The sequence below is a fragment of the Ranitomeya imitator genome, chromosome 3 (assembly GCF_032444005.1).
Source record: "Ranitomeya imitator isolate aRanImi1 chromosome 3, aRanImi1.pri, whole genome shotgun sequence".
NCBI lineage: Eukaryota > Metazoa > Chordata > Amphibia > Anura > Dendrobatidae > Ranitomeya > Ranitomeya imitator.
The window spans coordinates 793,532,818-793,559,211 of NC_091284.1; the positions used below are offsets into that span (position 1 = coordinate 793,532,818).

The 26,394-nt window shown below is 43.8% G+C and overlaps 1 protein-coding gene across 1 annotated transcript in view; it reads left to right on the forward strand.

Moving 5' to 3' along the window:
* The window catches only part of ARHGAP42 (Rho GTPase activating protein 42), a 374,547-nt gene that overhangs the window by 111,781 nt on the left and 236,372 nt on the right, over window positions 1–26,394 (forward strand). The window contains exon 2 of the mRNA XM_069759185.1: window positions 21,281–21,376. Within this exon, the coding sequence (XP_069615286.1) occupies window positions 21,281–21,376 (96 nt within the window). The remainder of the gene's footprint in view (window positions 1–21,280; window positions 21,377–26,394) is intronic.

Sequence of the window (26,394 nt, forward strand, 5' to 3'; positions counted from 1 at the left end):
ATTTCAGCTTTTTACAGATGGTGTTATGTTTGCATCAAGAATTTGTTTAAATTTAATTGAATCCATTCTTCCCTCTTCTCGTGAAATGTTCCCTGTGCGATTGGCTGCAACACATCCCCAAAGCATGATTGGCCTACCCCTATGCTTAATGGTTGGTGAGATCTTCTTTTCCTGAAATTCTGTGCCCTTTTTTTCTCTCCACACATTCCTATGATCATTGTGGTCAAATAGTTCTATTTTAACCTCATCAGTCCATAACTGTTCATTTACATACTTCTGATACTGAATTTTATGCTGAGAATGCAGGAGAGGTTTTCTTCTGATGATTCTTCCATGAAGGCTATATTTGTGTGTGTGTCTGAACAGTAGAACAACCACGACTTCAGTCTGCTAAATCTTTCTGAATGTCTTCTGCAGTAAAGTGGAGGTTCTGTTTTGCCTCTCTAGTAATCTTACGAGTAGCTCTCACTGAAATTTTCCTTGGTCTTCCAGACCTTATCTTGACCTCCAAAGTTCCTGTTGACTGCCATTTCTTAATTACATTTCAAACTGTGGAAAGGGCAATTCATAAACACTTTGCTATCTTGTTATATCCTTCTCCTGCTTTGTGGGCCGCCACCATTTTCATTTTCAGAGTACTAGGCAGCTGCTTAGAAGAACCCATGGCTGCTGTTTTTTGGCACAAGGTTAGAGGAGGCTGGGTTTTTATAAAACTGGGAAATTTACATTACCTGCCCTTTCCTAACGGTTATCGTGAATAGGCCATAGCCTTAACAGGCCAATTAACCCCTTTCTGACCTCGGACGGGATAGTACATCCGAGGTCAGAAGCCCCGCTTTGATGCGGGCTCCAGCGGTGAGCCCGCACCAAAGCTGGGACATGTCAGCTGTTTTGAACAGCTGACATGTGCCCGTAATAGGCGCGAGCAGAATCGCGATCTGCCCGTGCCTATTAACTAGTTAAATGCCGCTGTCAAACGCAGACAGCGGCATTTAACTACCGCATCCGGCCAGACGGCCGGAAATGACGTCATCGCCGACCCCCATCACATGATCGGAGGTCGGCGATGCTTCTCCATTGTAACCATAGAGGTCCTTGAGACCTCTATGGTTACTGATCGCCGGTAGCTGTGAGCGCCACCCTGTGGTCGGCGCTCACAGCACACCTGCAATTCTGCTACATTGCAGCGAACAGCAGATCGCTGCTATGTAGCAGAGGCGATCGTGCTGTGCCTGCTTCTAGCCTCCCATGGAGGCTATTGAAGCATGGCAAAAGTAAAAAAAAAAAATGTAAAAAAAAATGTGAAAAAAATAAAAAAAATATAAAAGTTTAAATCACCCCCCTTTCGCCCCAATCAAAATAAATCAATAAAAAAAATTCAAATCTACACATATTTGGTACCGCCGCACTCAGAATCACCCGGTCTATCAATTAAAAAAAAAGCATTAACCTGATCGCTAAACAGCGTAGCGAGAAAAAATTTTGAAACGCCAGAATTACGGTTTTTTGGTCGCCGCAACATTGCATTAAAATGCAATAACGGGTTATCAAAAGAACGTATCTGCACCAAAATGCTATCATTGAAAACATCATCTCGCCGTGCAAAAAATAAGCCCTCAACCGACCCCAGATCATGAAAAATGGAGACGCTACGAGTATCGGAAAATGGTGCATTTTTTTTTTTTTTTTTTTAGCAAAGTTTGGAATTTTTTTTCACCACTTAGGTAAAAAATACCCTAGTCATGTTAGGTGTCCATGAACTCGTACTGACCTGGAGAATCATAATGTCAGGTCAGTTTTAGCATTTAGTGAACCTAGCAAAAAAGCCAAACAAAAAACAAGTGTGGGATTGCACTTTTTTTGCAATTTTACCGCACTTGGAATTTTTTTCCTGTTTCCTAGTACACGACATGCTAAAACCAATGATGTCGTTCAAAAGTACAACTCGTCCCGCAAAAAATAAGCCCTCACATGACCAAATTGACGGAAAAATAAAAAGTTATGGCTCTGGGAAGAGGGGAGTGAAAAACGAACACGGAAAAACGAAAAATCCCAAGGTCATGAAGGGGTTAAGGTCTGAAACCTTGTTCAAAGTTATGTGAGCACACAAATGATGCAAGGCACTTCTTAATCAAACCTTTGGGGCTAAAAAACGGTGCCTTTTGAGGACTTTGGCAATCTATGTATTTTCAATTAGTCACTTGAAACATCTATTGATTTTGCCAGAGAAAAATAGGTGGCTATACAATTCAACAAAATGGCCAGCATGCAATACTACATTTCCTCTTCATCGGCCTCCGTAGGGGAACTGTATAACCGACTGTATCTTACGGTGTCCATACCATCAGATATCTCGAGCTGGACCTACAGTGATGACTTCTTGTATAAAAAAGGTTGTCAGTGATGAGGATAATGTGGGAAACAGGCAATGTCCAGACAAATTTGTGTGATATTCCAAGCTTGTGATACCGATTCATGCTTAGGATTACCTTCGAAATCCACAAAGCCCCTTTATTTTCTCCATATCCGGTGCAGGGGGTGCCTCAAGTTGTGCCGTCTGCTATTTGGTGCCAATATATACAGTAAATATCCACTTTTGCTGTGTGTAAGGACTACAGCTGTATTTCCCCCCTGTGCAGAGTGCTAGACAAAGACGGACTTTGGCCACATTTTTAGTCACATACCAAGTCTTCCTCACAGCTTGACAACACTTACAGAGTGGAGCGGGCAGATAGCAGAAAGAGTAGAACATTTGTTAGACCATAAAACGCGCCTTTCCATAAACATACATTAAACTGTCTTGGGATTTCTTGTCTCCGCACTTCGCAGTGTTCGGGATGAAATGGCACACAGTGTGCGTCACCGGCCGCTTATCTCCGTATGAAGGGCAACTTTTATTATAACGGTGTTGCAGACATCCTTAAGTGTCCTTTTCAGCACAGGTTGAGGGGAGTTTTGGTTTATTGGTAATTTCATAGGTTGAATTTCACCCTGGCTCCTCTTGGCTCGAGGAACCGACCTCGGAATATATTTTGGAATGTCTGTTAGATAAGCTATTAAAATCAATCACGCATTATTTGAACCAGATGTTACTTTGGCTTGACGAAGAATGTGTGAGGGTTCTTTACCACATCGAGGAGAAATGAATGTATATATAGTGCGTATCATGCTTTATACATTACTGTACATCCACAAAAAATATTGGACACCTCCACATTACACAGGGACTTCTATGACCGCCCATTGTAAATCCATAGACATTTGTATGGAGTTGGTTCCTTTGCAGCTATAATGGCTTCCACTCTTCTGGGAAGAATTCCTTCAAGGTTCTGGAGATTTTCTTCCAGAAGAGCATATGTGTGGTCATACCCTGATGTTGAGAAGAGGTCATTCTAGTTCATCCAAAAGGTATTACATGAGGTTAAGGTCGGAGCTCTACGTGGCCTTTCATGCCCTTCCACCAAAATCCCCCTACCATGTCTGTATGGACCTCGTGTAGTTGGCACAGTCGTGGGGAACAGAATAGGGCCTTCCGAAACTTTTTCCACAAAGTTGAAAGCTGTAATTATCCAAAATGTCTTGTGCTGAAGCATTAAGATTTCCTTTCACAGGAACTCAAGGGCCGAGGACAACCCCTAAATATATGCCTATAGTATTATCCTCTACCACCATACATCTCGTACAATGCAGTCAGGGGGTAACGTTCTTCTGGAGTTCACCAAACCCAGACTCCTCCATCCGATGCCAGATAGAAAAGTGTGATCTGTCACTGCGCAGAACACGTTTCCTCCGGAGTCTAGTGGTGGCGTCTTTACACCACTCTGACGCTTGGCATTGTAATAGGTGATGTACAGCTGTCTTCAGTTTTTCATACATAAAGCTCCTGGCAGGGAGCAGTGTTTGCGTTGATGTTAATACTAGAGTAGGCCTGAAGTCTATACTTATGGAATCAGCAGAATGTTAGTGACTTTTCTGCCCTCTTCTCCTCAGAACACTGTGACCCCACTCTGTAACCATATGAGGTCTCTTCTTAGCGGCTGAGTTGCTGCGGTTCTTTCCATTTCTAAATAATATCACTCACAGGTGATGGGGAAGATTTAGGAGGAAGAAATGTCATGAATGGACTTGTTACCCCTGGTGGCTTCAATTACAAGATTGCACTTGTATCAGTGATCTCTTTATCGTCAGCCATTCTGTTACTTTTTAGTAAAGGGAGATGGCATGGTGGTCGGGGGGGATGGAGGTTATATAGCAAGGGCATTGGGGCTCAAGTTTATACATTGGGAGTGAGGGGCCGGATGATATGCACCAGGGTACGGGGGGCCAGACGTCATGCACCAGGGTGCGAGGGTCCAGGTGTTATACACCAGGAGGCGAGTGGCTGGATGTTATACACCACGGACAGGGAGCCAGATATTATAGACTGCAAGTAGTGTGATACACCAGCCTCTTTTGAAAACCTTGGCTGCTTTATATCCATTACCTCCTTTCTCACAATGAAGACACAGAAACTTGTGTGGGATAAGTGGGCTGGCCACAGCTTTATTAAGAAGCAAAAACTCCATCCATGCCCATTTCCTTTCTTTCCACTAAGATCCTCATTTAACCCACAAAGGCTTACCGTTGTATTACAGTGGGCCTTGCTGAATGCACATAATTGGGCATGGATGAGGCCATGCTGTGATAATTTTGTAATTAAACATATTATTATTATTATTATTATACATTTTTATAGCGCCATTTATTCCGTGGCGCTTTACATGTGAATACGGGGCAAATATAGACAAATACATTAAACATGAGCAGATAACAAGGCACATGAGTACATAAGGAGGGAGGACCCTGCCCGCGAGAGCTCACAGTCTGCAGGGGGTGGGTGAGGATACACTAGGAGAGGGAAGAGCTGGCTGTGCGGCTGTTCAGTAGGTTGAGGATCACTGCAGGCTGTCATATCATATAATTAATATTTTATATATAAAACATTTGTTAAATATATAATAACATATCCATAAACTTACACTATAACCAAAAACCTTGGTCCTTTATGTATGGAGCCGTCAATCATCCTCATCTTAAGCCTTCAAAATCCAAATCTATCAAAGAAAGACCAATAAAAGACGGGGCAGGGTGGGGTGGACGGACACCAAGAGGAAGGTAATATTGCTGACAAGCCTTTTGGTGGCAAAAGCAAACCCCCTATATATACTGTACTAATCTGAAGACTCATCTCTTCCGACAAGCCTACAGCCTGCAGTGATCCTCAACCTACTGAACAGCCGCACAGCCAGCTCTTCCCTCTCCTAGTGTATCCTCACCCACCCCCTGCAGACTGTGAGCCCTCGCGGGCAGGGTCCTACCTCCTTATGTACTCGTGTGCCTTGTTATCTGCTCATGTTTAATGTAATTGTCTATATTTGCCCCGTAGTCACATGTAAAGCGCCATGGAATAAATGGCGCTATAAAAATGTATAATAATAATAATAATAATAATAATAATCCCACCCCCTTTTACACAGAACAGCCCAAAAAACTTTCCCACAAATTCCTTTAACCGTTTCCTACTCCCTTACAGTCCCAGTGCCTTTCCTTTATATAGTTCAAGCCCCATAACACCGGGGGGACAAGGAGCCGGATGTTATATACTGGTGAGTCGAGGGGCCAGATATTATACACTGGGAGGTGAGGAGCCAACATCGTTGGCGAGGAACCGGATATTATACATTGGTGGCAAGGAGCAAGATGTTATACACTATGGACAGGGAGCTGGATGTTATACACCGGGAGGGGGGGGGGGGGGTGAAGAGCCGGATATTAAACACCGGTGAGCCAAGGGGCCAGTTATTATACAGTGGGAGGCAAGGAGCCAGAAACTATACATCGTGGCAAGGATGCTATACACCATGGACAGGGAGCCGGATGTGTTACACCATGGACAAGGAGCCGGATATTATACACCGGTTGCGAGGAGCTGGATTTTATACACCATGGACAGGGAGACTGATATTATATACCAGTGGCGAGGAGCTGGATGTTATGCACCATGGACAGGGATCCAGATATTATACACCGGTGGCAAGGAGCTGGATGTTATACACCATGGACAGGGATCCGGATATTATACACCAGTGGCAAGGAGCTGGATGTTATACACCATGCACAGGGATCCGGATATTATACACCGGTGGCAAGGAGCTGGATGTTATACACCATGCACAGGGATCCGGATATTATACACCGGTGGCGAGGAGCTGGATTTTATACACCATGGACATGGAGACGGATATTATACACCGGGGGGGGGGGGGGGGGAGAGGAGCTGGATGTTATGCACCGGTGAGCCGAGGGGCCAGATATTATACACTGGGAGGCAAGCAGCCAGATACTATACACCGATTGCGAGGAGCCAGATGTTATACACCATGGACAGGGACCCGGATGTTATAAACTATGGTTTATGATGCTTCTCTAATTTGTGTACTTAACAGCACCTGTAACTTACCTGTGGCACCTAACAGGTATTGGCAATAACTAAATCACACTTGCAGCCAGTTGACATGGATTAAAGTTGACTCAACCTCTGTCCTGTGTCCTTGTGTGTACCACATTGAGCATGGAGAAAAGAAAGAAGACCAAAGAACTGAGGACTTGAGAAACCAAATTGTGAGGAAGCATGAGCAATCTCAAGGCTACAAGTCCATCTCCAAAGACCTGAATGTTCCTGTGTCTACCGTGCGCAGTGTCATGAAGAAGTTTAAAGCCCATGGCACTGTGGCTAACTTCCCTAGATGTGGACGGAAAATAAAAATTGACAAGAGATTTCAACGCAAGATTGTGCGGATGTTGGATAAAGAACCTCGACTAACATCCAACAAGTTCAAGCTGCCCCGCAGTCCGAGGGTACAACAGTGTCAACCCATACTATCCGTCGGCGTCTGAATGAAAAGGGACTGTATGGTAGGAGACCCAGGAAGACCCCACTTCTTACCCTGAGACATAAAAAAGCCAGGCTGGAGTTTGCCAAAACTTACCTGAAAAAGCCTAAAACGTTTTGGAAGAATGGTCTCTGGTCAGATGAGACAAAAGTAGAGCTTTTTGGGCAGAGACATCAACATAGAGTTTACAGGAGAAAAAAAGAGGCATTCAAAGAAAAGAACACGGTCCCTACAGTCAAACATGGTGGAGGTTCCCTGATGTTTTGGGGTTGCTTTGCTGCTTCTGGCACTGGACTGCTTGACCGTGTGCATGGCATTATGAAGTCTGAAGACTACCAACAAATTTTGCAGCATAATGTAGGGCCCAGTGTGAGAAAGCTGGGTCTCCCTCAGAGGTCATGGGTCTTCCAGCAGGACAATGACCCAAAACACACTTCAAAAAGCAGTAGAAAATGGTTTGAGAGAAAGCACTGGAGACTTCTAAGGTGGCCAGCAATGAGTCCAGACCTGAATCCCATAGAACACCTGTGGAGAGATCTAAAAATGGCAGTTTGGAGAAGGCACCCTTCAAATATCAGGGACCTGGAGCAGTTTGCCAAAGAAGAATGGTCTAAAATTCCAGCAGAGCATTGTAAGAAACTCATTGATGGTTACCGGAAGCGGTTGGTCGCAGTTATTTTGGCTAAAGGTTGTGCAACCAAGTATTAGGCTGAGGGTGCCAATACTTTTGTCTGGCCCATTTTTGGAGTTTTGTGTGAAATGATCAATGTTTTTCTTTTTGCTTCATTCTCTTTTGTCTTTTTTAATTAAGACAAATTAAATGAAGATAATAAAACCAAAGAATTTGTGATAGTACTCAGTTTCTTCCTGAAAATGATTGCAATCTTACAGAATTGCAGGGGTGTCAATACTTTTGGCCATGACTGTATATATATGTATATATGTGTGTGTGTATATATATATATATATATATATATATATATATATATGTATATATATGCATCACATGTCTATACCTAGTGCACACACCAAATGCATACAAGAAGTAAAAGATTGTATGTACCTTTGTGCCCGATGTCCCAAGTACAATGCACCCCATCGGGACAAGGGAAATTGTCCAATTTTGTCCACTTTTATTATTATTATTATTATACATTTTTATAGCGCCATTTATTCCATGGCGCTTTACATGTGAATACGGGGCAAATATAGACAAATACATTAAACATGAGCAGATAACAAGGCACACGAGTACATAAGGAGGGAGGACCCTGCCCGCGAGGGCTCACAGTCTGCAGGGGGTGGGTGAGGATACACTAGGAGAGGGAAGAGCTGGCTGTGCGGCTGTTCAGTAGGTTGAGGATCACTGCAGGCTGTAGGCTTGTCGGAAGAGATGAGTCTTCAGGTTCTTTTTGAAGGTTTCTATGGTAGGCGCAAGTCTGATGTGTTGGGGTAGAGAGTTCCAGAGTATGGGGGAAGCACGGGAGAAGTCTTGGATGCGGTTATGGGAAGAAGAGATGAGAGGGGAGTAGAGAAGGAGGTCTTGGGAGGATCGGAGGTCGCGTGTAGGTAGGTACCGGGAGACCATGTCACAGATGTATGGAGGAGACAGGTTGTGGATGGCTTTGTATGTCAGTGTGAGGGTTTTGAACTGGAGTCTCTGGGCGATAGGAAGCCAGTGAAGGGCTTGACACAGGGGAGAGGCTGGGGAATAGCGGGGGGACAGGTGGATTAGTCGGGCAGCAGAGTGTAGGATGGATTGGAGTGGTGCCAGAGTGCTAGAGGGGAGTCCAGAGAGTAGGAGGTTGCAGTAGTCGAGGCGGGAGATGATAAGGGCATGCACTAGCGTTTTTGCAGTGTTGCGGTCAAGGAAAGCACGGATCCGGGAAATATTTTTGAGTTTGAGACGACAGGAGGAGGCAAGGGCTTGGATATGTGGCTTGAAAGAGAGGGCAGAGTCGAGGATCACCCCGAGGCACCGGGCGTGTGGGACTGGGGATAGTGAGCAGCCATTGACATTGATGGATAGGTCTGGTGGAGGGGTAGAGTGAGATGGGGGAAAGATGATGAATTCTGTTTTGTCCATGTTCAGTTGTAGAAAGCGAGCAGAAAAGAAGGCTGAAATGGCAGACAGACAGTGCGGGATTTTGGTAAGCAAGGAGGAGAGGTCAGGTCCGGAGAGGTAGATCTGCGTGTCGTCAGCGTAGAGATGGTACTGCATACCGTGGGATTCTATGAGCTGTCCCAGGCCGAAAGTGTAGATGGAGAAGAGTAGGGGTCCTAGAACAGAGCCTTGAGGAACACCGACTGACAAGGGGCGAAGTGAGGAGGTGGTGTGGGGGAGGGAGACACTGAATGTTCGGTCTGTCAGATATGACGAGATCCAGGAAAGGGCCAAGTCTGTGATGCCAAGGGATGAGAGGATTTGTAGCAAAAGGGAGTGGTCTACAGTGTCAAAGGCAGAAGACAAGTCCAGGAGAAGGAGGACAGAGTAGTGTCGCTTGCTCCTGGCAGTTAGTAGGTCATTGGTGACTTTAGTTAGGGCAGTTTCAGTTGAGTGATGGGAACGGAAGCCTGATTGTAACCGATCAAAGAGGGAGCAGGAGGAGAAGTGAGAGGACAGTTCAAGATGGACGTGTTGCTCCAGCAATTTGGAGGCATAAGGGAGAAGAGATATTGGGCGATAGCTAGACACAGAGGATGGGTCGAGGGAGGGCTTTTTGAGGATGGGTGTGATCTTGGCATGCTTGAAGGATGAGGGAAAGACACCTGTTGTGAGTGAGAGGTTGAAGAGGTGTGTTAGGGTTGGGATGAAGACCGTGGAAAGGTTAGGGATGAGGTGGGATGGGAGCGGGTCAAGCGTGCAGGTGGTGAGGTGTGATCTTGACAGGAGGGTGGAGAGCTTTTATGATATATATATATAGATATATATATATATATATATCTATATATATATAGATATATATATATATATATATCTATATATATATATATATATATATATATATATATATAAATATATATATATAGTACAGATCAAAATTTTGAACACACCTTCTCATTTAAAGATTTTTCTGTATTTTCATGACTATGAAAATTGTAAATTCACACTAAAGGCATCAAAACTATGAACTAACACATGTGGAATTATATACTTAATTTCAGTTGTTCCACACTTTTTTATGTCTTATATTCTAGGTTCTTCAAAGTAGCCACCTTTTGCTTTGATGACTGCTTTGCACACTCTTGGCATTCTCTTGATGAGCTTCAAGAGGTAGTCACTGGGAATGGTCTTCCAACAATCTTGAAGGAGTTCCCAGAGATGCTTAGCACTTGTTGGGCCTTTTGCCTTCACTCTGCGGTCCAGCTCACCCCAAACCATCTCGATTGGGTTCAGGTCTGGTGACTGTGGAGGCCAGGTCATCTGGCGTAGCACCCCATCACTCTCCTTCTTGGTCAAATAGCCCTTACACAGCCTGGAGGTGTGTTTGGGGTCATTGTCCTGTTGAAAAATAAATGATTGTCTAACTAAATGCAAACCAGATGGAATAGCATGCCGCTGCAAGATGCTTTGGTAGCCATGCTGGTTCATTAACTCCACTCCATTAAAGCAGCTATTAACCCTGTGTGACCAACTTTTTACTGTTGATGCTGCACTGGCGCCAGGACTTCAAGCGGCTCTTCGGAAGGTGAGTATATGTTTATTTTTTATTTTGTCTTTTTTAACCTGTTACATACGTGGCTGGGCAATAAACTACGTGACTGGCCAATATACTACGTGACTGGGCAGTATACTAGGTGCCTGTGCTGTATACTACGTGGCTGTGCAATATACTACGTGGCTGTGCAATATACTACGTGGCTGTGCAATATACTACGTGGCTGTGCAATATACTACGTGGCTGTGCAATATACTACGTGGCTGGGCAATATACTACGTGCTTGGGCAATATACTACGTGGCTGGGCAATATACTACGTGGCTGGGCAATATACTACGTGGCTGGGCAATATACTACGTGCTTGGGCAATATACTACGTGGCTCTGTGCTGTATACTACGTGACTGGGCAATATACTACTTCGCTGGGCAATATACTACGTGACTGGGCAATATACTACGTGACTGGGCAATATACTACGTGACTGGGCAATATACTACGTGACTGGGCAATATACTACGTGACTGGGGAATATACTACTTGACTGGGAAATATACTACGTGGCTGGGCAATATACTATGTGGCTGGGCAATATACTATGTGGCTAGGCAATATACTACGTGGGCTGTGCAACATACTATGTGGGCTGTGCAACATACTACGTGGACATGCATATTCTAGAATACCCGATGCGTTAGAATCGGGCCACCATCTAGTCTCTATATAACAACATGGATATTACCGCCATATGGTCAGTGGTAGATACCAGCCCTACAGAACATATAAGAGATCACGGCACGGTTACAGATAATGTCTGTCAGTTAGCGACAGGGTCTGTTCCGCAGGACTGGCGCATAGCAAATGTGGTGCCAATATTCAAAAAGGGCTCTAAAAGTGAACCTGGAAATTATAGGCCAGTAAGTCTAACCTCTATTGTTGGTAAAATATTTGAAGGGTTTCTGAGGGATGTTATTCTGGATTATTTCAATGAGAATAACTGTTTAACTCCATATCAGCCTGGGTTTATGAGAAATCGCTCCTGTCAAACCAATCTAATCAGTTTTTATGAAGAGGTAAGCTATAGGCTGGACCACGGTGAGTCATTGGACGTGGTATATCTCGATTTTTCCAAAGCGTTTGATACCGTGCCGCACAAGAGGTTACATAGTTACATAGTTACATAGTTATTAAGGTTGAAGGAAGACTATATGTCCATCTAGTTCAACCCATAGCCTAACCTAACATGTTGATCCAGAGGAAGGCAAAAAAACCCCATGTGCAAAGAGTAAGCTCCACATTGGGGAAAAAAATTCCTTCCCGACTCCACATACGGCAATCAGACTAGTTCCCTGGATCAACGCCCTATCAAGGAATCTAGTGTAAATACCCTGTAACATTATACTTTTCCAGAAAGGTATCCAGTCCCCTCTTAAATTTAAGTAATGAATCACTCATTACAACATCATACGGCAGAGAGTTCCATAGTCTCACTGCTCTTACAGTAAAGAATCCGCGTCTGTTATTATGCTTAAACCTTTTTTCCTCCAACCGCAGAGGATGCCCCCTTGTCCCTGTTTCAGGTCTATGATTAAAAAGATCATCAGAAAGGTCTTTGTACTGTCCCCTCATATATTTATACATTAAAATAAGATCACCCCTTAGTCTTCGTTTTTCCAAACTAAATAGCCCCAAGTGTAATAACCTATCTTGGTATTGCAGACCCCCCAGTCCTCTAATAACCTTGGTCGCTCTTCTCTGCACCCGCTCCAGTTCAGCTATGTCTTTCTTAAACACCGGAGACCAGAACTGTGCACAGTATTCTAAGTGTGGTCGAACCAGTGACTTGTATAGAGGTAAAATTATGTTCTCCTCATGAGCATCTATGCCTCTTTTAATGCATCCCATTATTTTATTTGCCTTTGTAGCAGCTGCCTGACACTGGCCACTGAATTTAAGTTTGTCATCCACCCATACACCCAGGTCTTTTTCATTGACGGTTTTGCCCAGAGTTTTAGAATTAAGCACATAATTATACATCTTATTACTTCTACCCAAGTGCATGACCTTACATTTATCCCCATTAAAGCTCATTTGCCATTTATCAGCCCAAGCTTCTAGTTTACATAAATCATCCTGTAATATAAAATTGTCCTCCTCTGTATTGATTACCCTGCAGAGTTAAGTGTCATCTGCAAATATTGAAATTCTACTCTGAATGCCCCCTACAAGGTCATTAATAAATATGTTAAAAAGAAGAGGGCCCAATACTGACCCCTGTGGTACCCCACTGCTAACCGCTACCCAGTCCGAGTGTGCTCCATTAATAACCACCCTTTGTTTCCTATCCCTGAGCCAGCTCTCAACCCACTTGCACATATTTTCCCCTATCCCTATTATTCTCATTTTATGTATCAACCTTTTGTGTGGCACCGTATCAAAAGCTTTTGAAAAGTCCATATACACTACATCCACTGGGTTCCCTTGGTCCAATCTGGAACTTACCTCTTCATAGAAACTGATCAAATTAGTCTGACATGAACGGTCCCTAGTAAACCCGTGCACAAAATGAGAATGCTTGGTCTGGGGGAAATTGTGTGTAAATGGGTTAGTAACTGGCTTAGTGATAGAAAGCAGAGGGTGGTTATAAATGGTATAGTCTCTAACTGGGTCGCTGTGACCAGTGGGGTACCGCAGGGGTCGGTATTGGGACCTGTTCTCTTCAACATATTCATTAATGATCTGGTAGAAGGTTTACACAGTAAAATATCGATATTTGCAGATGATACAAAACTATGTAAAGCAGTTAATACAAGAGAAGATAGTATTCTGCTACAGATGGATCTGGATAAGTTGGAAACTTGGGCTGAAAGGTGGCAGATGAGGTTTAACAATGATAAATGTAAGGTTATACACATGGGAAGAAGGAATCAATATCACCATTACACACTGAACGGGAAACCACTGGGTAAATCTGACAGGGAGAAGGACTTGGGGATCCTAGTTAATGATAAACTTACCTGGAGCAGCCAGTGCCAGGCAGCAGCTGCCAAGACAAACAGGATCATGGGGTGCATTAAAAGAGGTCTGGATACACATGATGAGAGCATTATACTGCCTCTGTACAAATCCCTAGTTAGACCGCACATGGAGTACTGTGTCCAGTTTTGGGCACCGGTGCTCAGGAAGGATATAATGGAACTAGAGAGAGTACAAAGGAGGGCAACAAAATTAATAAAGGGGATGGGAGAACTACAATACCCAGATAGATTAGCGAAATTAGGATTATTTAGTCTAGAAAAAAGACGACTGAGGGGCGATCTAATAACCATGCATAAGTATATAAGGGGACAATACAAATATCTCGCTGAGGATCTGTTTATACCAAGGAAGGTGACGGGCACAAGGGGGCATTCTTTGCGTCTGGAGGAGAGAAGGTTTTTCCACCAACATAGAAGAGGATTCTTTACTGTTAGGGCAGTGAGAATCTGGAATTGCTTGCCTGAGGAGGTGGTGATGGCGAACTCAGTCGAGGGGTTCAAGAGAGGCCTGGATGTCTTCCTGGAGCAGAACAATATTGTATCATACAATTATTAGGTTCTGTAGAAGGACGTAGATCTGGGGATTTATTATGATGGAATATAGGCTGAACTGGATGGACAAATGTCTTTTTTCGGCCTTACTAACTATGTTACTATGTTACTAATGTCTTACCGCTGACGTTTTTTGTGATGAGTCGTCACTTTTCCCATCTTTTCCATCTGACCCAGACCGACATGACAACTTCTTCCACCCAGGACTCGTCTGCAGAGAATACAACAAAGACATATTTCACTTCTCATATTCCAACATTCACCATTTATTCTCATCCGGCACAAATTGCTCATCCTGCTGATACCCCAATACTGAGCCCCTGCTGCCGTATGTATCCCTAATACTGCACCTGATATCCCAATACTGAGCCTCTGCTGCCGTATGTGTCCCTATTACTGCACCTGATACCCCAATACTGAGCCTCTGCTGCCGTATGTGTCCCTATTACTGCACCTGATACCCCAATACTGAGCCACTGCTGCCATATGTGTCCCTATTACTGCACCTGATACCCCAATACTGAGCCACTGCTGCCGTATGTGTCCCTATTACTGCACCTGATACCCCAATACTGAGCCACTGCTGCCATATGTGTCCCTATTACTGCACCTGATACCCCAATACTGAGCCACTGCTGCCGTATGTGTCCCTATTACTGCACCTGATATCCCAATACTGAGCCACTGCTGCCATATGTGTCCCTATTACTGCACCTGATACCCCAATACTGAGCCACTGCTGCCGTATGTGTCCCTATTACTGCACCTGATACCCCAATACTGAGCCTCTGCTGCCGTATATGTCCCTATTACTGCACCTGATACCCTAATACTGAGCCTCTGCTGCCATATGTGTCCCTATTACTGCACCTGATACCCCAATACTGAGCCTCTGCTGCCGTATATGTCCCTATTACTGCACCTGATACCCTAATACTGAGCCGCTGCTGCTGTATGTGTCCCTATTACTGCACCTGATACCCCAATACTGAGCCACTGCTGCCGTATGTGTCCCTATTACTGCACCTGATACCCCAATACTGAGCCTCTGCTGCCATATGTGTCCCTATTACTGCACCTGATACCCCAATACTGAGCCTCTGCTGCCGTATGTGTCCCTATTACTGCACCTGATACCCCAATACTGAGCCTCTGCTGCCGTATGTGTCCCTATTACTGCACCTGATACCCCAATACTGAGCCACTGCTGCCATATGTGTCCCTATTACTGCACCTGATACCCCAATACTGAGCCTCTGCTGCCGTATGTGTCCCTATTACTGCACCTGATACCCCAATACTGAGCCTCTGCTGCCGTATGTGTCCCTATTACTGCACCTGATACCCCAATACTGAGCCTCTGCTGCCATATGTGTCCCTATTACTGCACCTGATACCCCAATACTGAGCCACTGCTGCCGTATGTGTCCATATTACTGCACCTGATACCCCAATACTGAGCCTCTGCTGCCGTATGTGTCCCTATTACTGCACCTGATACCCCAATACTGAGCCACTGCTGCCGTATGTGTCCATATTACTGCACCTGATACCCCAATACTGAGCCTCTGCTGCCGTATGTGTCCCTATTACTGCACCTGATACCCCAATACTGAGCCACTGCTGCCATGTGTCCCTATTACTGCACCTGATACCCCAATACTGAGCCACTGCTGCCATATGTGTCCCTATTACTGCACCTGATACCCCAATACTGAGCCACTGCTGCCGTATGTGTCCCTATTACTGCACCTGATACCCCAATACTGAGCCACTGCTGCCGTATGTGTCCCTATTACTGCACCTGATACCCCAATACTGAGCCACTGCTGCCGTATGTGTCCCTATTACTGCACCTGATACCCCAATACTGAGCCACTGCTGCCGTATGTGTCCCTATTACTGCACCTGATACCCCAATACTGAGCCACTGCTGCCGTATGTGTCCTTATTACTGCACCTGATACCCCAATACTGAGCCGATGCTGCTGTATGTGTCCCTATTACTGCACCTGATACCCCAATACTGAGCCGATGCTGCCGTATGTGTCCTTATTACTGCACCTGATACCCCAATACTGAGCCACTGCTGCCATATGTGTCCCTATTACTGCACCTGATACCCCAATACTGAGCCACTGCTGCCGTATGTGTCCCTATTACTGCACCTGATACCCCAATACTGAGCCGCTGTTGCCGTATGTGTCCATATTACTGCACCTGATACCCCAATACTGAGCCTCTGCTGCCGTATGTGTCCCTATTACTGCACCTGATACCCCAATACTGAGCCTCTGCTGCCGTATGTGTCCCTATTACTGCACCTGATACCCCAATACTGAGCCGCTGCTGCCATATGTGTCCCTATTACTGCCCCTGATACCCCAATACTGAGCCACTGCTGCCGTATGTGTCCCTATTACTGCACCTGATACCCCAATACTGAGCCGATGCTGCCGTATGTGTCCTTATTACTGCGCCTGATACCCCAATACTGAGCCGATGCTGCCATATGTGTCCCTATTACTGCACCTGATACCCCAATACTGAGCCTCTGCTGCCGTATGTGTCCCTATTACTGCACCTGATATCCCAATACTGAGCCGCTGCTGCCATATGTGTCCCTATTACTGCCCCTGATACCCCAATACTGAGCCGCTGCTGCTGTATGTGTCCCTATTACTGCACCTGATACCCCAATACTGAGCCGCTGCTGCCGTATGTGACCCTATTACTGCACCCGATACCCCAATACTGAGCCGCTGCTGCCGTATGTGTCCTTATTACTGCACCTACTCTGTGATTCTCTGTACCCTCTAAATTCTAAGGCTCCCCTCTATAATATAGTAATGCCGGGTGCAAGTGCCCTAGAAAACATTGCCCATATTTTGCCCCCTAGAATGTAATAATGCCCTGTGTGCCCCTTTGATAGTCACAGTAACCTGAGTTCCCCTATAATAATAAGTGCCCACTTTACATTTATTAATGTCTCGAGTCTCCCCCTGTACATCTCCCCTATACACAGCATGATGCTCTTTTATACACACTGTTTAATGGCTCCAACACTGTATGATGACCCCTCACTGTAATCCCCACACTGTATGATGCCCCTCTAGATGGCCTCCATATAGTATTATGCTCCAGATAGTCCTCAGTCTAGCATAATGCACTCCCCATAGGCAGAGTCTATAGCACAAGGCAGCACCCCATAGGCAGACCCTGTAGTATAAAGCAGCACCCCGCAGGCAGACCCTGTAGTATAAAGTAGCACCCCTGTAGGCAGACCCTGTAGTATAAGACAGCACCCCTATAGGCAGACTCTGTAGTATAAGGAAGCACCCCTATAGGCAGACCCTGTACTATAAGGCAGCACCCCGATAGACAGACCCTGTACTATAAGGCAGAACCCCCATAGGCAGACTCTACTATAAGGCAGCACCACTATAGGCAGACCCTGTACTGTAAAGCAGCACCTCCTTAGGCAGACCCTGTAGTATAAGGCAGCACCCCCATAGGCAGACCCTGTACTATAAGGCAGCACCCCCATAGACAGACCCTGTACTATAAGGCAGAACCCCCATAGGCAGACTCTACTATAAGGCAGCACCACTATAGGCAGACCCTGTACTGTGAAGCAGCACCTCCTTAGGCAGACCCTGTACTATAAGGCAGCACCCCTATAGGCAGACTCTGTAGTATAAAACAGCACCCCATAGGCAGATCCTGTGGTATAAGACAGCACCCCCATAGGCAGACCCTTTAGTATAAGGCAGACCCCCCATAGGCAGACCCTGTAATATTAGGTGGACCATGTAGTATAAGACAGCACCACCCCATAGGCAGATTCTGTAGTATAAGGCAGCACCCCTTAAAAAAAATAAATATTCACCTCTCCTCTTCCTGGTTCCTGCGCTGCTCTGAACTACCGCTTGTCTCTTGACAGCAGGCGCCGGGCAGTGACTCATCTTGCCCACTGTCAGTGGGGTAAGGAGCGCAGCGCTCCATCTCTCATCATTGCGATCAGCTGTATCTGCTAAATGCCGGTACAGCTGACCCTGCGATGACAGGTGGGGGGCCCAGAGCCAGCAGTGGGCCCCCCCCCCCGCCTGCTCAGGGGCCACATTGCAGCAAAGCAGGGAGATCGATTCTCCTTGCTCTTCCGCAAAAGGTAACTGTATTGACGCGCTGCGTTCGCCGATACAGTTACAGTAGTGTAGCTCCGGGTGGGCCCCCTCAGAGCACTGGGCGCCCGCACCCTCTGCCCCCCGGTAGCTACGCTACTGCGCATGTCCCAATATTTTTGTCCATTTTGTTTATATTCTGTATAAAGCAATGTAAGTCTAGGAAATGACCATAACCTTATGTAAGTCCACTGCATCTGATCATGTCACAAGTGAGTGTTGTAGTGAACCTCCATGTTTGACTAAATCCTCTGTGTAGTGGATATTTATTATGGTTTTCAGTTAAGTTTTATCTTTTAATCCTATGATGTCGTTTCTTGGAAACCATCAACAAGGAGGATCGTGGCTGTTGACGGATCTAATACATGACCGGTCAGCTCTCCGCTCTTGTGTTTTCTGAATACTTGTATCAGTCTAGTATGGAGCCAGGAGAACTCTGCATGCCTCCATAATGAGGTTTTCTGACTTTGCAAATATTGCATTGAGTAATTTATCTCAGTAATTGGCTTCAGAGGTCACATGTGTAATCGATATCGTTATGGCTGCGGAGGCGCCGGACCTACGACTAAGTATTGTCTTTTTTTTCTTCAATTTCATCCTTTGGCCATATTTTTTAATGGGTCTGAGAGTCCCTCACTCTATATGAGAATTTGTCAACTCAATAAATACCAGAAAGTATCAAAAACAAAGCAGCTTTATTTAAAACATGACACACCAAAAAGACAAAAATTGCAGGGTCAAAAACAGGATAAAAACGCCTGTAAAAAAATGCAATAATGTGTATTCCAATATTTAGTATATTCACAATATACCATACATGCCTGATAAGTACAAGTCCCTTACCAAGCCCCTCGTCTATTGAGAACACTAGTGTCCCTGGGTTACTGATTCCACTGTTGTCAAATGGATGGAGAGCAGCCAAGTTGGCTTTTACCTTGCTGTGAATTGAAGAACAGGGATGATCAGATCTACATTGTCCAGGGGTATTACCCACACGTATTAGGTATTAATGTCATATTCTGTAGGTATTCCATAAATGCTTGAGATAATAATACCCCTTTAATGTTCTTAAAGGGTTATACGCATCTTTAAAAAAAATGGGTATTGTAAGATAGTGCTTGCAAATACAAGCAAATTTGTAATTTACTGCTCATTAAAAATTTTAGCCGTTCTTGAAATATTCACACTTTTTTTTAAGTGTGTTTACGGCTCTTTGCCTTGGAAACAGTGGTCGGTCTCCTTGGCAATGGACAATAAACAAAAGAAAAGTGTTAATATCTCAACAATGGATGCAAATATTAATAAGCAGTAAATTGCAAAAGTGCTTGTTTTTACAAGGACTATCCAACAATATCCATTTTTTTGGAAAATGGGAATAGCCCCTTTGCCCCTTTTAACGATGGGAATAGCCCCTTTAAAGAGCACCTGTGACCTGATGCTTTTTTTTTTCATTATTTTAGTTTGTGCGTCCTTGTGTACTAAGTGTATTCTCCCTCCAGAACCTTCCTGTACTAATCGTTTCCATATAGCCAAAATCTCAGAAATGCTTTAATTGAATGGGAAGCCTTGTACAGTACGTCGAATCTTTTCAGGGCGATTTTCAGCATCTAATTATTTTAATCAATGGCAATTTAGCTCAGCGGGTCTCAAATGGCTGGAGAAAGCTTTGAGAGAAAATGACCTTTAAATGAAACCCAGTGAAGAAAAATTACATGTCTGCACCAGGAGGTATTTCAACGTAAATGGATGATAATTCTCCCCCTGAATGGAAAGACAGATCCACAATGGAGCAGCTAAATTTAGATTGATTGATGGGCGGCAATTACAGGTTTGACCCTTATTTACGGGGAGGAAATAGCATCTTTTCTGTCATATAGCAGATGACTTAGACATGTCGGAAAAAAATGCTATATGAGTACAGCGTGTGGCGGTATGATGGGAGTTTTGGAATTTTGCATTTTTATATTCGCAATATTTGGTAGCCATGAAAGGAGTCTAGTGCCCCAAAGGGGTAAAAGGTTGTCCCAACTCAGCATATCACAACCTATAGATGATAACTTGCTGGTTTAATTGGTGCAAACCCCCCATAGGGCTTTGAATGGGAGTGATGGCCATCCATTGTCTATGGGACTGCTGGAGGTACTTGAGTGCTGTACTCATCCGCATGCAGCCATCATTCTTCTCATTGTCTATAGGACTGAAAAAGGTAACCAGGCACTTGCTTATGTCCAATCACCAGATATACAATGAATGGGTCAATGATGCACATGTGCGATCAAAGCTCCACCTCAGAGTCCTGTAATCAAAAAATTATGGATTGGTGATGACTTACTAATGGTGACGAGAGAACATGTGTTATCCGCCATGCCCAAGTGCTGACCGAGTGTCTTTGGCGTGCGCTCAAAAAATATGTCCCTGCGGCTGCATGCCTGATTGACAGCCACAACACATGCAGGGATTACCTGTTTGTTAGGGGATCCCCACATGTGTTGTGTCTGTGTAACAGCCACAAATCAATCAGCTACAGGGACCTGGACATAATATACGAGCACTACAATATTCTCGGATAACACCCATGCGTGCGGATAAGACGTCATCCGAGCACATTCGCTCATCACTAGTGGGGATCCATCACTCCCACTATCAGCTGATTAGATATGACACTGCCGTACATTATGTAGTGGCCATGAGTGGTATTGCAAGCTCTTTAGTAGTCGTCAACATATTTTCCATCCCTGGCATCCAGCACAGTGTGAGCAGACGTTCTTGTGTCTTTATTACAGCGGTTTGGATGCTATATCCTCCACTGCTCTCTTTACTGTGCCCTCCGTAATATTATCAGGGCAGGGGCTTCTCTTTACCAGGATAACAGTTCTTTGTTGCAGCCTATTCACTATTCCTCATTATTATATTGCAGATCTGTCGATGGCCGTGCAGAAATTTTCCCATTCGTTGCAAGATTTCCAGTTTGAATGCATTGGCGATGCCGAAACAGATGACGAAATAAACATCGGTGAGAGCAATAATATAAATGTGCGGCGATGAGTAAAGAGTAGCGATGAGCGAATGTGCTCTGATCAGGTGTTATCCGCCATGCTCGGGTGCTGACCAAGTGTCTGCGGCGTGCCTGGATAATATGTTCCAGTCCCCGCGGCTGCGTGTCTCATGGCTGTTACACAGCGACAACACATGGCGGGATGGCAAATCATTTGCAACATAGTCTGGAATTCAACAAGTATCTAAATCACATATAAAATGTTGTAGCCTGGTGACATCCATAGCTCATATCATAATACAATTATTGATGCAATAATCCTTATTGACTAAGGCAAAGTAACCCTCAAAAGAAGTGCAAATAAAGCTTGAAATTCTCCGGTATACTTACTAAGTGTGTGGAGCCTGTGCCGTATCCCTCTTCCCCGACGCGCGTTTCATCTATACTTCTTCAGGGGGCGCCTCACATACAATGGACATACATGCATCTTATTATAGGCGTTCCCATTTATAGAGGGGCCTTAATAGCTGAGCTGACTCCACACGCGTCTGATGCAGGCAGCATGACACAGCCCATATCTGCGTCTAACTGCAGCAACCAGAGCTGAGCTCTGATCACTACGTAACCATTAAAGGGCCACTGTCACCCCCTCCAGCTGTTATAAACTAAAAGAGCCACCTTGTGCAGCAGTAATGCTGCATTCTAACAAGGTGGCTCTTTTCGTTTTTTGTTCATGTATTCCCAAAATAAAGCGCTTTGAAACTTATCCAAAATACCCCTCTTTGTCCACGGAGGCGGGTCCTCACTCCCCAGCTTGAACCGGTACTCTGCCATCACGAATATCTTCAGGGGCTTTCGGCGCCGCCCCCTCCGCGCTTTTTTCGCTTCAAAACCGGCGCCTGCGCTGTGTACAACTGTGTGGGGCAGGCGCAGTAAGCTCTGGCCGTCTGACGTCCCAGCCAGGCTTGCAGACTGCGCCTGTGCGGCCGCCCTGCTTATGAATCCCAGCCCCGCACTGTGCATAATGCATAACACAGTGCGGGGCTGGGATTCCCAAGATGGCTGGCCGCACTGCCCACACAGGCGCAGTCTGCAAGCCTGGCTGGGACGTCAGACGGCCAGAGCTTACTGCGCCTGCCCCACACAGTTGTACACAGCGCAGGCGCCGGTTTTGAAGCGAAAAAAGCGCGGAGGGGGCGGCGCCGAAAGCCCCTGAAGATTGGAGTGACGGCAGAGTACCGTTCAAGCTGGGGAGTGAGGACCCGCCTCCGTGGACAAAGAGGGGTATTTTGGATAAGTTTCAAAGCGCTTTATTTTGGGAATACATGAACAAAAAACTAAAAGAGCCACCTTGTTAGAATGCAGCATTACTGCTGCACAAGGTGGCTCTCTTAGTTTATAACGGCTGGAGGGGGTGACAGTGGCCCTTTAAAACACCACCATCAGAGATTGGACTGGAACGTTGAATCGGAACCCGGAACGTGACGGTTCTCACGTGCAACAGATCCAATTGGCCCCTCCTGTGAAGAGGCCGAGATTTACACTCTCTGCAATACTGCAGTATATTGTACAAGCAATTGCAGGTTCAAGACCCCTAAGGGGACTAAAAATGAAACTAAACAATCATAATAAAAAAACAATATAAAAATGTGAATCCCCCACAAATAAAAAAGTGGCAAAAAAAGAAAACTTTTTTAGGTATTGACTCCTCCATAAAATTCCTAAGACTCAAATTAATTAACAGTAAATGCTGTAACAAGAAAAAAACTTTAAAAAAATGCAAATAAAACAAGATAAAAGCATTGCATGCAGCCCAACTTTTATCAATAAAGCCATCCGCTCTCCTTGCAAAGAAACAAGCCAATCACTGGGAAAATAAAAATAGTGTCACAGACCAAACCTTTTTTTTTTTTAATTTACAAGTGTCCTAATTTTTTTTTCTCCATTTAGGGCTATGTTCACACATTGCATTTTTGCAGCATTTTTTTTCTGCAAATATTAAGCTGGGCTTTACAGTAACAGCATATGCTATGGGATTTCATTTTTTGCAGCAGGTTTTGCCTGCAGAAAAAAACGCAGCAAGAACGCAACCTGTGAACATTGCCCAAATGACCAAAAAAAAAAATAAAAAAAAATCTAAGCAAGTTTGGTATCTTTGTAATCGTGCGGACCTGGAGAATTATGATTCGGAGTCATTTTTACCACATGATGAACAACATAAAAACACGCACAAAAACCCATGACGAAATTTCAATTGTTTTTCAAACTTTCTCTGCACATGTAACATTTTTTTCCCGCTTTCCAGTACATTGAATATTAACATGAATGGTGTCATTCAAAACATCAACTCTTCCTGCAAAAAACAATCCTAATTCTGTGCCAATGAAAAAATAAAGACGTTCTGGCTGTCGGAAAAAGGACAGGGATAAACAAAAGCATAAATATGAAAAATTGCCTGGTCGTAAAGAGGTTAAAGTCTAATTTTATTTGTTTTTGCTTTTTTTTTATGTTTGTTATTTGTTTTTTTCCAAATATTTTCAGCTGATTCATCAATTGCGAAGTTTTAAAAAGTTCCAAAATATTTGTGAAAATGTATTTTGGTCCCTCCTGGGATTAATTTAATGTAAGACTGGAAATTTTTGTTCAAATTTTTCCACCTTTAAGCCGAACATGTTACTTTTTTGGTGCTTAACCCATTACTTGCCAAATTAGCCATTTTCATTTTTTTTTTTTTTTTAATGACAGATTGTTAATGATTTGGCTCCTAATGAATCAGAAACCTAATTTGCAAAAATTTTTCAAGTACGGATTTTTCAGAAACGGGCGTCACAATATTCAATTAAAAATGACAATGACACGATTTCCTATTTTGAAAACATTCATTTTACAAACACAACACAAAAAATTGGACCTAATTATAAAAATTATAAAATCTTAGTTGCTAGAAGCTAATGATTAGGCGTCCCAAAAAAAAGGACATTGGTAGATAATGGGTTCAAAAGTCACCAAAAAAGTCAAAAAAATTAAGAACATTTATGATTCTGTGTTACATTCTTGATCTATGTCCGACAACTTGAAGCATTTGGAGCAAAGATGTCAAGGAACCCCACAAGAAGAAGAACTCCCAGACTAAATAATGGCCACCAATATTACAGTTCCCTAAAACCCCTTCATACATTGGTAGGGATATGATTTTCCATTCTCCTATGCTCTCTTAAAGGGAATTTGCCAACATTTTTAAAAATATACATTTAACACAACAATCTGATTTAATTTTCTGCTGGCAATTTTATTTTTTTACTATCTGTATAAAATTAGAAATTGTGCAGTTCTCACACTGACCACCGGGGCTATTTTAGACTCAAACTTCCTGTTGTTCCAGGAAACACATTAACATTAGCAGCAATGAACAGACCCCGCCCTATCTTTTGTATTGAAGCATGTAATGAGCATGTGCAAAGGGTATTGTGATGGTAAGGGGAGGTTGTGATATAATTTATTGCGAATGTTGGATTGAGATTACTATTTCTGCTTTTTAGTAAAGACCATGATGTGAAAATAAATATTTCTGTGAATTTAAAAACAATAGCAATACGTGTAACACGTAAACCTGGTCATTTTCTGAAGATATATTCCCGTTAAAACGCATCAGGAGGTCTTCTAATCTCATAGTACAATCATCTCTTAGTTATCTGTGATCATAAGATTTGTCAGCTCCAACGCTGAAAACATCTGAAGAGAATTGGTTACAGTATTGAGTCCCCTGCTCCATTTGGTCCCGGTGGTATAAGGATATTGATGAAAGTGGAAACGGTGATCTGCTTCTTTAGCGTAGCTGCCGTAGGGATAGGAGTCCTTTGACCCAGTTATTTATGTGATAAATTAATATCTACAATGTAACAGCACTATATGTACCGGAATGTGCGGTGTACACATATGATCTGAATTACGAAAATTCCTGCAGTTTTGGATGCCATGCAAGTTAGTTTTGTAAGGGAATACTGGTTCAAGGGGAATTTACCTTTTGTAATGTAAAGTATGCTTTCTTTTATTATACTAAGAATCTGCTTAAAAAAATGTATAAGACGTGCAAAAAAATTTTTTTTTTTTTTTCGTTTTAGAAAATATCTGGGATCTGATTGATCTGATTTTGTTTTTATCCCTGAGAGACAAAAATATTTTTATGTGATGGTCAAATACTTGCTAAGGTTTAGTGATGAGTGAACGCGCGCGGATAAGGTGTTATCCGCCATGCTCTGGTGCTAAAGGCATGCTCGAAAAATATGTTCCAGTCCCCGCAGCTGCATTTCTCGCTGCTGCTCAACAGCCGCAACACATGGAAGGATTGTCTAGCAAACAGACAATCCCTCCATGTGTTGCAGCTGTCAAACAGCCGTGAGACCTGAAGCCGCGGGGACTCAAACATATTTTTCGAGCAAGGCGAATTGACTCTGTTAGCACCCGAGCATGGCGGATAACGCCTTACCCCAGCACGTTTCCTCATCACTAGTAATGGATCGTTCTGAGCTCATAGATTGCTACTGATCTCTGCAGCACAAGTCCTGTTTAAACAGGACTACTGCGCTGCCGAGAGTGATGATTTAAAAAAAAAAAAGCCAAAGGATAATTTCTCCCAGCGAAGAATCCTGTAACTGTGCATTATATATATAATAAATATATATATATATATATATATAAATTTATATATATATATATATATATATATATATATATATTATATCTTAAAGGGAGTCTGTCACCCCCAAAACTCAAATTTAAAACCTTTTTCCATTCCTTTAGTGTAATTATCCGCTATGAAAATCATTCCTGTACTATAGATTTTACATGTTACGTTTTAAATGAAGAACAAAAAAATGTTTTATTAGACATGTAAATGAATAGACTTGGGTGCACCCTTGGTGTGGCCGAGGGCTCATTTCACCATTTGCCCCCTCAAATCCAATCCTTTCCACCTCCCGTTATGTTGATTAGTTGGCTTAGTCCTGCACACAGTGACATTGCAGGAACCGAGCGCA